Source organism: Polypterus senegalus, chromosome 15 (assembly GCF_016835505.1).
Source record: "Polypterus senegalus isolate Bchr_013 chromosome 15, ASM1683550v1, whole genome shotgun sequence".
Classification (NCBI taxonomy): Eukaryota; Metazoa; Chordata; class Cladistia; order Polypteriformes; family Polypteridae; genus Polypterus; species Polypterus senegalus.
In genome coordinates, this window is record NC_053168.1 from 19,621,565 (window position 1) to 19,634,348 (window position 12,784).

Sequence of the window (12,784 nt, forward strand, 5' to 3'; positions counted from 1 at the left end):
CTGGGAGATATGAAAGGGCGTGTTTGCTTATTTATGATGGACAACTAATGTCATAGTGACATCTATTATGAGCTGTCTGCCTTTATGTAATCAGACCACCTAGTGAGCACTCAATGGGTGGTCCTAATATCTCTGGAGATACGAAAAGTGTAGAATGGATTGGGGGTGTACACTCCAATGTGGCTCTCTAGTGTGTTTTATTTACATTATGTCACATCACATTGCAATTACTTGTCTCCAGGGGAAAATGTAGCTTTTTACAGAAGCTCAATAAATTAAACTTTTAACAATACACAATAGAATTACTAAAAAGAAAGGGAACTTCTGCTGTAGCTAAATATAAGAGAACAGTCTCAGTCCTAGTGATGGGTTATAAAGGCGTAGTGTGAAGGAGACCCTGTAGCGTTTCTGAACACGCCTGTGCTGAATGATTCATTAGCTGTAAGTCCTCAGTGCTGGTGTGTCAGAGAGGGGATGTGCAGCGTTGTTCATAATGGCACTCAACTTTGTCTATCTAATGTGCTGATGGACCTCACAGAAGGTGACTGTGGAAGGACTGACGAGCAATAACGTAATCATTTTTTAAATAAAATTCTCTTTAATGGTGAGTCTTTTTAATTTCTTGTGTGAATGGACTGGGATGGTGAGAAATGATCCTCAATTCCTATTCCAGTCGGGATGAACAAATAATGGGCCAGCAAGGGGAGGTTGGCTATTAGGAACAATCCATCCCCTAGAGTGTTAGGTGGCAGAATTCCTCGGGCTGGACACCTGCAAGGCTGCCTGGGAATTGTAGTGCAGAAGGGTGCCCCTGTAAGGGTCCTTGGGTGCCGCTAGGGGGCACAGCAGGAAATTAACCCTCTTGACTTTGTGCGGCTCCCAGAATGCCCAGAAGTCTTTTGCCATGCAGTATCGTAGCTCCTGAAGTACTCCTGGGTCCTATATAAAAGGGGCTGCTCTGCCTCATCATGGCGGGTCAGAGTGGGGATACACTAGCAATGGAGGACTGGAAGGAGACACAGAGCAGAGGGAGCATTCAAAGGAGTGTTACAGTGTCGGACTGACTTTAAAACCTGTGAGCGTGTCTCTGTGTAACAAATACCTTGATTTTTAACAATAAGCTGAGTTTCATGGAGTTGTGTCTGGTGTTGGTGGCTCAGTGATGTTCCCTTGTGGTCACACGTATACAGTATACACACATTTACTATATAACAAAACACAAAGGTCTGTGTGTGTGTGTATGTGTGTGTATGTCCAAGCCCCATGAAGTGCAAGCGTGAGACATACAAGGAGGAGTAAAGGCATAGGAGGCATGTGTCACTACCCAGGTAGCGCAAATCGGGAAGTGTCAAAGATGGGACATGTATTCTCTCACTTGTCTTTGCAGGTGACGTGGCTAGTGTGTATAATAAAACTCAAATGTCTACACGTTTGTGTCCAGTCCTTGTGAATAATCTGATTGGTCAGTTGTGTTGTTGTTGTTGTTGAGACAAGAAGTGCCAGACAATGGGAGGTTAACACACATGAGGATACCAAGGAGAGGTGAAAGAGGAAGGCTGAGAGTCACCTTCAAAGAATATGAATGATGTGGGCAATGGGCGTCCGTCTACTCTGGGTATTAGTCAAAAAAACAAGGAGAACTAAAGGCATAGGTGGCCCGTGTCACTATCAGGTAGTACAAATCAGGTGGTGACAGACACGCTGAGAGTCGCCTTCAAAGAAGGTAAATTCAAAATCAGACAGGAGGCCAACGAGGCATCTCAAAAGTAATGGCAAAGTCTGAGCAGCAGGTTTTATGGTAATACGCGTGACAGACAGTCAGGGGAGGCGAGGATACCGAACTAAAGGGTACACGTAGGGCAACAGATATCAAATATTTTTAAATATTGTGGCTGTGAATGCAAAAATGCAAGTTTCACAAGGAAATGTTGGGGTGCTATCCCAGCCGTCCCCATTTAATCAAACAGAAAAAATTTAATTTCGCAAAACGAAACAGAAAAGTCCAAAATCCAACCCAGGAATCATCAGGCTTTGTAATCACCCGATTGGAGCTGCGTTCTGTGGTGCGCTGTGTTCACAATGTCACGTATAGGTGGGGGGCCGCAAGGGGCGGAGTCAGTGGGTGCTCTTCTCAGTACAGCGGAGAGAATAGAAGAGGACAAGGTCGGAGCCAGCGCCCCCTCTTAACCCAGGGTGGTAGTACACATGGGCCCAGAGTGTGACCCACTGAGGTGCATGCGTGACAATATATTCTATCACAGGTCACGTGGCTAGTAAACGTATAAACACATATAGATATATAAACTCACACAACGTATAAATTATTTGCACCTTTTACAACATACTTGACTGACTGCTCTGAAGAAAAGAATTTCACCTAAATGTCGCCGGTACTGGAATTGAGGCTTTTGAAGCTGAATCCCCCTGTCTATCCAGGCCATTGCTCGTGAACACAGAAACCTAAATTAAATTAGTCCCAAATGAAATACAGAAAAGTGCCAGATGCCCTTGTGGCCCAGATTTGCCATTTCGTCGATTGTTCAGTCACGTTGCTAGGCACGGCGTGTCTGCCTTTGTGTGGCGCCTTTTCACGGTACATAATCCTGTTTAAATTCAAAGCACATTTGTCAAGGGTCAAGATGCCCCCTCTTTCTTACGATTCCATTGCTTTCATAATAAATCCGTCAACCTCATTCAGTGCCGCCTGACTTGTATAGATTTAGGAAAACGAGTTTCATGGCCCCACCAATCGCTCTGCGCAGTCTTAAATGACAGTAGTGACAAGCAGTAGCACTAAAGAGGTCACTTAGCTTTATCAAGCAAAAACATTCAGTTTAACATTCCCATACATCAGCTCCATTAATTTTTTTTTTTTTATATTGTGAGAAAAACTTAGGAAGATTATAAAGAGTTGGGGCACCTTGAAGGCAAACCCCGCATATTTGATAGAAAAACCACAAAGCAGCGAGAGACATCTTTTCAGATGAGAGTCAAAATGTAGACTGGTTCAAGAGGGAGGCGGAGCCCCTTAAGAGTGGAAGAGGCGGAGTCAGATGAGCTGGACCCGGAAGTGACATCACTGATGCTGCTGGTCGTCGGGTCTGTAAGGGAGAGAGGAGGAGAAGCATTAGGCAACAGCGCCACCCCTTGACTTGGAGTGTTACCATTATAAGAGCCCTCACACTGTCTGCCAAGTGCACTTGGGTGGCAACAGCCATTTTACAGTCGGTGGTCTCAAGGCACCCAACTGCTTGTCAGTGGCATATCGTCTTAGGCCAGGTTTATACTTCACGCAACGCGACGTGTGCTCCAGCGGATTCTACAGCTACACAAGCGTTGTACTGTTTATACTTATGAGCGTACTTTACGTAAATCTGGAAGATTCCACCAGGTGGCAGTGCGAGATATCATCACAGTGAGAACAGGTTCGGCTTCGCTGTGTTGTGAATTGCCTGAAACATCCATTAAATTCCGAGGACACCTTGCCGCAATATCTCTGAAAAGGATGTTTAATGATTACATCCATCAATCCAGGGATGCGCCCATTCCAGCGAGCATCGGGCACAAAAAAGAAATAATCTCTGGACGGGGCATCAGCTCATCGCAAGCTGAACACAAGCACTCACATACACTGGCGTCATTTTAGTCTCACCAAATCCCCAAACCTACATATCTTTGGAAGATAACCGGAGCACACTGTGAAAACCCAGCAGGAAAACATGCCAACTCCAGGCAGGAAACACCAGCGACATGACTCCCTGTGAGACAGCAGTGCTACCGCTCTGCCACCGTGTCACCTCCATGTGTGTAATTATTAACAGTATTCAATATTTAAATGAAGTTAACGCCTTATCTGTCAATTGTAACATACATACATTAATGCATTTCATCATGAAAGTGATATAGAGTATAAATCTAAGCATTCTAAATGTGCAGAGAGCCTGAATATCATACATGTCAAGTGTTCTGTGTGGCGATTGCTGCTCTCAGGTCAGGAGGAAGCCCCTGAAGCACGTAGCGATTAACAACTGGGTCGGTTTTAAGATGACGTTTACGGCAGTCTACTTTAATGACTACGAGGTTAAAGTGGACAATTCAAGATTAAAGGCGAAATATCCACTTTAATCACAAAATAGATCTTTTCACCGTGTCCTTAATTTTTGTCTCTGCCATACATTCTGAAGTTGTTGTGAAGTTGCAAAAATGAAAAAGAAACACAGCACAGAAGATGATATGCGAGACTTGAAATGTATCGTGTTATTATGATGGGGGATATGCGACGCTCAAATATAAAAGCACCACTAATGCATCTGTTTGTCAGCATTTTGCTTCACCACATCAAACCATTCATCAAACATCGAAGCAGGCACATCGATCCCGGAGGATCCTCACCAGTCGGTAGTAAACGGAGACTCCGACGTCACGTTCCGACTTTTATCACACTGTGCCCACCGACTTTTTGCTGGGACTGCAACTCGCACACGTGTCGTGTTAATTTCTGAGGACCTGCTCAGGGGTCGCATCAAATGAACGGCGGGAACGCATGGCTGCCATGATGTGAAGTATAAACGAGCCCTTAGAAATCATAGACCTAATAAGTCACAACGCTAGTCAGTAGACAGAGTGGGAGAGCATGGGGGGTCATGAGGTCACTAGAAAGAGGTGTATGGCACTGACGATATCTCTGCAAAAGGACGAAGGTCCAAGTCTTTAGAGTCCTGGTGCTTCCTGTCTTGCTGTACGGTTGTGAGACATGGACGCTATCCAGTGACCTGAGATGAAGACTGGACTCCTTCATGTGTGTCTCTTTGGAGAATCCTTGGGTACCGCTGGTTTGACTTTGTGTTGCTCACGGAGTCCTGAATGAGACACATGACCTGCATTGTGAGGGAGCGTCAGTTACGGCACTTACAGACATGTGACGCAATTCCCCAAGGGTGATCCGGCTCACAGGACCCGAGTGGCTGAACCAGGCCAATGGTACGCCCACGTAACACCTGGCTGCGGCAGATAGAGGGTCATTTCTGGAGAGTGGGACTTGCTAACCAGGTTCCCATGCTGTCTCGTCATGTGGTTGGTGTGCAAACGTGCTATAACAGCGCATGCTCCCCAACCTGAACTGATTACAGCCACAATTTGCCCATCTTGTAATGGCCATGTCCAGGGTGAAAATGCACAAAGCAAAGGTCATCTCAAACTGGCTTCATGAATGTGGCAATGAGACTTCCAGTGGCCTTCCTAGTCCCAGTCAGCAGATCTGAATCCAACACAACGCCTTTGTGATGTGGTAGAATGGGAGATTAGCGGCATGAGAGTGCAGCACTCAGTAGTCATGACACCGTATCTCCAGCATCCCGTCGGATCCATGCTGTGAAAAGCTGAGGCTGTTTGGAGAGCAACAGGAGGCCTTACTCACTATTAGTGCAGTGGTCCAAAGAATTTACTCGGTGAGTGTATGTGACTTGGACCTCAGAAGACCCCCTGAGTCCTGAGAGAGACCCTTAAAGGAGATTCTCCTTTTTGATCACAACAGTAGGGCAACGTCATGGTGAACGTGGCATCTTTTAAAGCTTTCATTTTTCAAGTGAAGCTGGAGATTCAGCCCTTATGTCGGGGACAAACTTATTCAATTTCAGGCTTTCAGGGGACCACCGGTGTCAAGCCAGGAGTGAAACCCGCTCGGCGCTATAAGACAGATTGAAACTGTCCTGGTGGAGCGTCATGGCCTTTCATAGCCCAGAAATGCTGAACCTTCCATCATTGCCGTCTGTAGCTATTAATATTGATAGGCATAGTGGATGTTTGGGATTATTTCCTCTCTTTAAAGTAATTACTTACTAATTATGTTGGTATTTTTGTGTATATAGAGTGACTTCTGGCTGAAGGAAATTGAATTAGGTCGCAGGAGCTTGTCTGCGTTCTCTCTGGAACTTGAGCTCTTTTGATGGCCCAGTATGGCTTTAATTGAACTCTTGTTTCATTATGTCTGACTCGTATGCTTATTTTCTTGAGGACCTCGTAGTATAAATCAAATCCATTGACTGGGGAGGGGGTTCAGTTCATAAAGAACATGTTATGAAAAAGAAGAAGGCTAATTCTTTGAAATGTAAAAAAAAAAAAAGATTTTTATGTTGATCTACTTCTTCTGCTAAAAACAAAGGCGGTTAACCCCCAGCCATTTTAAGTGGTGTGTGTTATCGGGCCTTTAGAGGCTTCATCAAAGGGGTTCAAGGATGCCCCCCCACTTCTTCCTTAACTGCACATAAGGCTTTCCATTGCAATTCTGTTCTTGATAGCCATCACTATGTTGTAGATAACCCAGAGGACGGTTGGAGGTCCCACCCAGGACAGAAGTGGAGTCCTTACCCTGCCAGGATACCATAATGGAAGGAAGGACTAAATGGGGGTAATACCCAGTCGGGATGCCTTATGATCCCCAAAGAGGGGCAGAAGAGCATGGCAGGGAGCAGTTAATCCCTCACTTTAATAAGTGGGCAGTGTCCGACATTTAGAGTGCCAGTTTGTACACCCACAGGACTGCACAGTAGTTGGAGTCTGAAGGAGCAGCTATGTGGTGATCTGATCTCCCAGGCGTTCTCATAACCCGGAAGTGCTTCCAACTGGCTACGTCACGCCACCGGAAGTACTCGTTGGTCCTCAATAAAAGGGACTGCACTGCCTTGTGGAGACGAGTCGGAGGTGGGAGGAAGACGAGCAACACTTGACTGGAGGAGAGCAGTGTGGTAGAGAGAGGGGAGTGGACGGAGAGACAAGACAGCATGTTCTTGTGCTTGTGTACACGAGTGTTTTGTCTTGGTAGTGCTCTCTATTACTCTCCTTTCCCCTTTTGTATTATTAATGTGTAGCCTTTGTCAGAACACCTCAAGTCTCACAGACTTGCCACTATTTATAAGGTATTGTACCATATAACTTCTCCCAACTGCCCTTCTACATCAATAACCTCAGGCAATTGCACAGAGTAAAAGACAAGCAGGAGTTAACTTACACTTTAAACAATGTATTATTGATAATATTCATAAATAATAACAATATGCAAAGTACAAGTGAATATTGGCAACCATACAACCTGATAAAAGGTGATGTGTAGTTTCAGACAGCACACAGACTTGTTAGTTACTTAAAATGTCTCATTTGTGGTCATCTGTCTTCAGAACAGGCCGCATGCCTGTCTCAATATGGCTGCCGAGCTGTGCTCCTCATGGCAATGGTGTGACAGAGAGATGCTTCTTCATCAGTCGGTACGAGAGAGAGAGCTAGGGAGGGGTAAAGCAAGCAAGTTTATAGACTCTCTGTCCAAACCCTACAGCCAATAGAGTGTCGTGGTACAGAAACCAATCCCAAACAGCCACACTTCAGGCCAATGGGGGCACACAGTACCTTTCACACCCGCCCCAATACTATTTGTTGAGCTGATGCTTGCCAGCTATCTAGTCTGGCTTTCCTCTGGGGGTTGACTGAGAGGGTCCTGCAGAGAATCATTTTGTCAGACTGGTCCTAGTCCTAGTCCTAAAAAGAGGGTGTGGTTCTTAACTATCAAACCATTGCTGTCCCTATCAATGATAGACATTAGTGTTATAAGTTACAAATAAAGACATACAAAATATTTATCAACTTAATTCCAAAATTTCACACCACAGCAATGAGGTGATTATAATAAACGCCCTGTATTTGAACCCGGGACTGTGTTGGTGTGTTCGTGTTTTGGGATTTGAGGCTCACTGGTGCCCCCCAGCCTTCAGAATGTGTAAGCCAGAAGACCTCAAGTGCAACAGTGAAGAGAAAGGGTTAAAAAGGGCAAAAGAACTTGGGCGGTGGATTCCAAACGTTTGCCCGTTTTAACCTTCCCATACTACTAGCCGAGTGGCTTTTTCCTTAAAGCTCTCCAGAGTCGTCTTTTCACTGATGCAGGCAACACTGGTGTTGGGTGTGTATTTAAGGAAGAAGCAAACTGAGGACCTGTAAGGTGTTGGTTTGTCACACTACACACTCTGATCTGCTTCTCTTCCTGTGCCGTTGTGCCCCTGCGTCATCTTCTTCTTTTTCTGTCCTGGTGATATTCAGTTCGGCCTCCTCTCTCAAGGCAGCAGTAGACACCTTTGTGTGAAATCTGTCACATGCAATAAAAACAAATTAATAAATCAATAACTCTTTATATTTATATAGCGCTTTTCTCACTACTACATGTGTTTTACATAGTGATACCACTAATGTGTAGCATCCACCTGGATGAGGTGACGGCAGCCATTTTTGCAGCAGTATGCTCACCACATATGAGCCGTTAAGTGGTGAAGGGATGAGAGACAATTAGGCAGTCAGAGACAGGGGATGATTGGGGGCTGTGGTGGGCAATTTAGCCTGGACATCGGGATACACCCTACTCTTTACGAAGGATGCACAAGGATCTTTAATGACGCAGACATTCAGGACCTCTGTTTTACATCTCCATCTGAAGGGTGGTGCCATTTTTCCAGCACAGTATGTCCGTCACTGCACTGGGGTCCACAGTCAGACCACAGGGTAAGCACCCCCTGCTGGCCTCACCAACACCTTTTTCAGCAGCAACCCAAGCTCTTCCTAGGTGGTCTCCATATCCCAGTACTGGCTGAGCCCAAACTTCAAATGGGTGACCTCTTCCAAAGTGCAGGAGTCATAAAAAGCAAGAATTACAAAATCACTTCTTTAAATCAGTCTCTGATAACCCGGAATGCCAGTACATCAGGCCACAGTAACATCCGTGCAGCTCGCTCAATAAGGTGACAAAAATGGCAATGAATAATTGTACATTTTTCAGCGAAGCTTTAAGATGAAATCGTAAGGTGCACCACTGAATTCATGGTCTTAAAATCCTGTAGAAGAAGCCTAAATGAATTTGATCTCAGGCAGGAGATGCAGAAAGCTTGAATAAAAGTTGCCATTCATAACAGCCAAGCTCCTTGCATCCTAGCTATTGTAGACTTTGAAAGTGTCTGTTGTGAGTTTGATACCAAATGGCACCCTGAAAATGCAGGACAAACCTATCCGTTAAAAGTCCAGCATTTGACTCTGTCATTGTCGAGTGTGGCAGGGTGGAGAAGAGTGTCAGGAGTGACTTGTGACAGATGGGTATCAGCAAGAGTGAAAGGGAAGATCTACAGGACGGTAGTGAGACAGGCTATGTTATATGGGTTGGAGACGATGGCACAGGAGACAGAGCTGGAGATGGCAGTGTTAAATATGTGAAGATTTGTGACGGGATTAGAAATGAGGACATTAGAGGGTCAGCTCAGGTTGGACAGTTTGGTGACAAAGTCAGAGCATTGGTTTGGACATGTGCAGAGGACAGATGCTGATTAAAAGATGTTAAAGACAGAGCTGCCAGGGAAGAGGAACAGAGGAAGGCCTAAGAGGAGGCTTGAGAATGTGGTGAGAGAGGACATGCAGGTGATGGGTGTGACAGAGCAAGATGACGAGGACATGAAGAGATGGAAGAAGATAATCTGCTGTGGCAACCCCTAACGGGAGCAGCCAAAAGACAAAGAAGATTATCCAGTATGAACACCGGCTGGTGCTCTAGCTCACCCACCACAAGCAGGCATGGACACAAGTTTAAAAGGCAAAGTGTCTTTTATTGTGGGAAACACTTTCTCATAAACGTTTCCTTCCACAGCCACAAGTACAATCAGTCCAATGGGCACACAGCAACTCTTCTCTTCCTTCTCTCTGTCCTTCACTGCCTCCTCCGTTCCTCTTCACAAGTGTTGTCCACCTTCTTCCCAACTTTGGCTCGTCGATATGAGACCGGCAGCTCCTTTTATCTAATCCCCAGGAGTACTTCCGCTCTTCCGTACACGTGGTCCAAAAGCACCTCCGGGTGAGTAGTAGTAGTGCTCCCCAGTCCCTGCAGTACGTCCTTGGCGGCAACCAAGACACCCAACAGGGCTAAATCAAATAACTCCATGTCCCATGATGCCCTGTGGTAATCCGAGGCACTGCTGCAACCCAGGGGAGCTGCCATCTAGTGTTCCGGAGGAGATAATGCCCTGTGCACACAATATCCCCCAGTCCTTCATCCTGAGGGCATCCCAGCTGGGTAAGGACACGGGCCGTTCCTCACACCAGCCATACAAAATGGTGTATTATTATTATATGGTGCATTATCTATTATTATATGGTTTGTTATCTATTATTATTATGTGTATTATCTATTATTGTGGGTTTTATTTTATTTTTATGGTATTTGGTACACTGTATTAATCCCCTGAGGGGAAATTGTCTTTTTGCAGGATTGTTGTAAAGATTTGTGAATTAGCATTGTCCATGCTTCATGTTTGCATTATTTATTATCTCATTTTCTTGAGATATCAATGAAACAACTGATTGAAGGGATCTGATTTTATTGCCTAAAAGATGTCAAATTAAAATGAAGGAGTTAGTCTTAAGGTCCATGTCCATTGTGTCAGAATATTCATCTGCGTCCTTAATTTGTCTCAGCTGCTGACCGAGCTCTGTTGTGTGTGTGTCTGCCAGCCATATGTGCCTAAATATGCCATATGAATGTCTCTACAAAGGGATTTGTGCCAAGATGAATGAGATCGGGTATCCCGCCTGCTTCCAAAAGCCTCTTTTCTGCAGTTTTCTTCCTCCTGAAGCCTTCACTGTGTCCGTTTCTGTTAGCTTAACTCGACATTTCTGCTGCTTGTTGCCTCTTTTCATGTTGTCTTCCATGGTTTCTGTCTCCCCTTTCTTTTTTTTCTTTCTTTTGGCCTCACCCCTTTTTTACCACAGAGAGGAATATGAGGAAGAGGATGACCAGCCACAAGCAGTCACAGAGCCTAATACTGAGGATGAGGGAGAGGAAGGACCTCGTAGGCAGGTCCAACACAGGTACAATTTAAACCCGGAGAGTCGTCCCTGTGCCCCTTCCACCCGCCCCATCCTTAGACTGGCAAGCCCTCCAGCTTATTCACACTGTGCCTCCCTGTGTCACCCTTTTGCTCTGTTCTGTGTGTTTGCCTTTGTTGTGTCTGTGTTCAATTCATTTTTATTGTTTTCAGACAACGGGCAATATTTCCATTTTGTATCGATGGCCTTTAATTCACCCTCTTGTTGATGTATTCCTATAACAATCCTGAGATTTATCATGGAGATGGAAAAAGTCGGAAGTGTATTAATGTTAGCCTTCCATGGCATGATACTGTTGGCGCAAAACAAGCCCAGTGCCAGGCAACCGAGCTGGCGAAACACAAAGAGAGAGAGGCAGACAGCCTGCTTGTTTTTCATAAAGACCCAAATGCAGAAGACAAGCAGCAAGGCAAGAAAACGAATTGGCCGTTTTAGCAGATTATTACGTTAAGAGGCTAATGTTTGTTTTTTTTAAATGTTAAATTACTGGTTTTAGTGAGCATGCTCCTTTATCTGCTATACCAGCAACTAAAATTGCGTATAAATAGTTTAAGTCTCATTTTAATTCTTTACATTTATACATGTAACAGGAGCAGCCTGGTGGGTCAGTGGTTAGCACTGTTGCCATGTGGATCCTGTGTCCTGTTACAATGGCGTTCTTAATTCATTTCCCTTAAACTTTTCTTAGCTTTTTTCATAGCTTTTCTCACCTTATGTGATTTTGTGACCATAAGATATTTGGATTATAGTGTTAGCTTCCTGTTTTGACGGCTCTTTGGATATGCCACTTTATCACCATATTTGTTTTCTGACAGCCACTGCCATTGGTTCATGCGATGGATTCATGAAATATTCAGACCCCTTCCGTATTGTGTTGTAGATTTAATTTTAAATGGATACATTTGACGCTTTTGCCCATTAATTTACACTCAGTAACCCATAATGACAAAGTGAATAAATGTCTTCGGAAAGGTTTGCAAATTTATTCAAACTCAAAAGCTGAAACCTTCAGGACTTTGGAGAAGTTCTTTTGTCAGAAATTCCAGCTGTAAGTCTTCTTGAGTGATTCTCTACAAGCTTTGCACACCTGGATTTGTCCAGTTGATCCCAGTCTTCCTGGCAGATCCCCTCAAGCTCTGATAGACTAAATGACAGGCATCTATAAATGGCCATCTTCAGGTCTCTCTTCAGATGTTCTGTGGAGTTTAAGTGCCGGCCTTAGCTGGGCCACTCAAGGACACCCAGAGACTCGTCCCACAGCCGCTCCAGTATTGTCTTGGCTGTGTGCTTCAGGTCATTAATCTGCTGCCTCAGTCAGAGGTGGTGTGCACTCTGGAGCAGCTGTACTGCAATACATGACATCTAAGCAAGTGAAACGTATATATATATATATATATATATATATATATATATATATATATATATATATATATATATATATATATATATATATATATATATGACAACATTAAATCTTGCTTTCCTTATTGTAAGAATTACTGACTTATCAAAAAATGTGTATTTACGATTATTGAGTTGTCTATGGGGGTGAAGCGAAAGCTTCAGATTCGTCAAAAATTTCAATCTCCAGTTTTCGGCGGATCTCGACATTTTAGGGTTGATCGATATCTTGATGATGGATGTGTGTGTGTATGTCACAGTTTCTTGAGGAGGGTCTACAGCTACAATGGCTGAACAGAAGAATACCAAATTAGAAACTTAAAAACTTTTAGTAGATGACCATTTGCTGATTAGCTTTTGAGCCAAATCGTGATAGAGAAAGAGACACTCTAGAGCAGGCATGCCAAACACGCGGACCGCAACACAAAAATCTGTGCGGCCCGCATGACAGATCCTAGTTAGCACTGAACTTGTACAAAAT

At 44.4% G+C, this 12,784-nt stretch overlaps 1 protein-coding gene across 7 annotated transcripts in view; it reads left to right on the forward strand.

Annotated features, from left to right (window-relative positions):
* Positions 1–12,784, forward strand: part of LOC120515588 (FH1/FH2 domain-containing protein 3-like) — a 674,713-nt gene that overhangs the window by 506,483 nt on the left and 155,446 nt on the right. For 5 of the 7 annotated variants that reach the window (XM_039736692.1, XM_039736693.1, XM_039736696.1 and 2 more), the window contains one exon: positions 10,786–10,884. The exons of the other annotated variants lie outside the window; for them this stretch is intronic. In XM_039736692.1, coding sequence (XP_039592626.1) covers positions 10,786–10,884 — 99 coding nt within the window. The remainder of the gene's footprint in view (positions 1–10,785; positions 10,885–12,784) is intronic. 7 annotated transcript variants of the gene reach the window in all.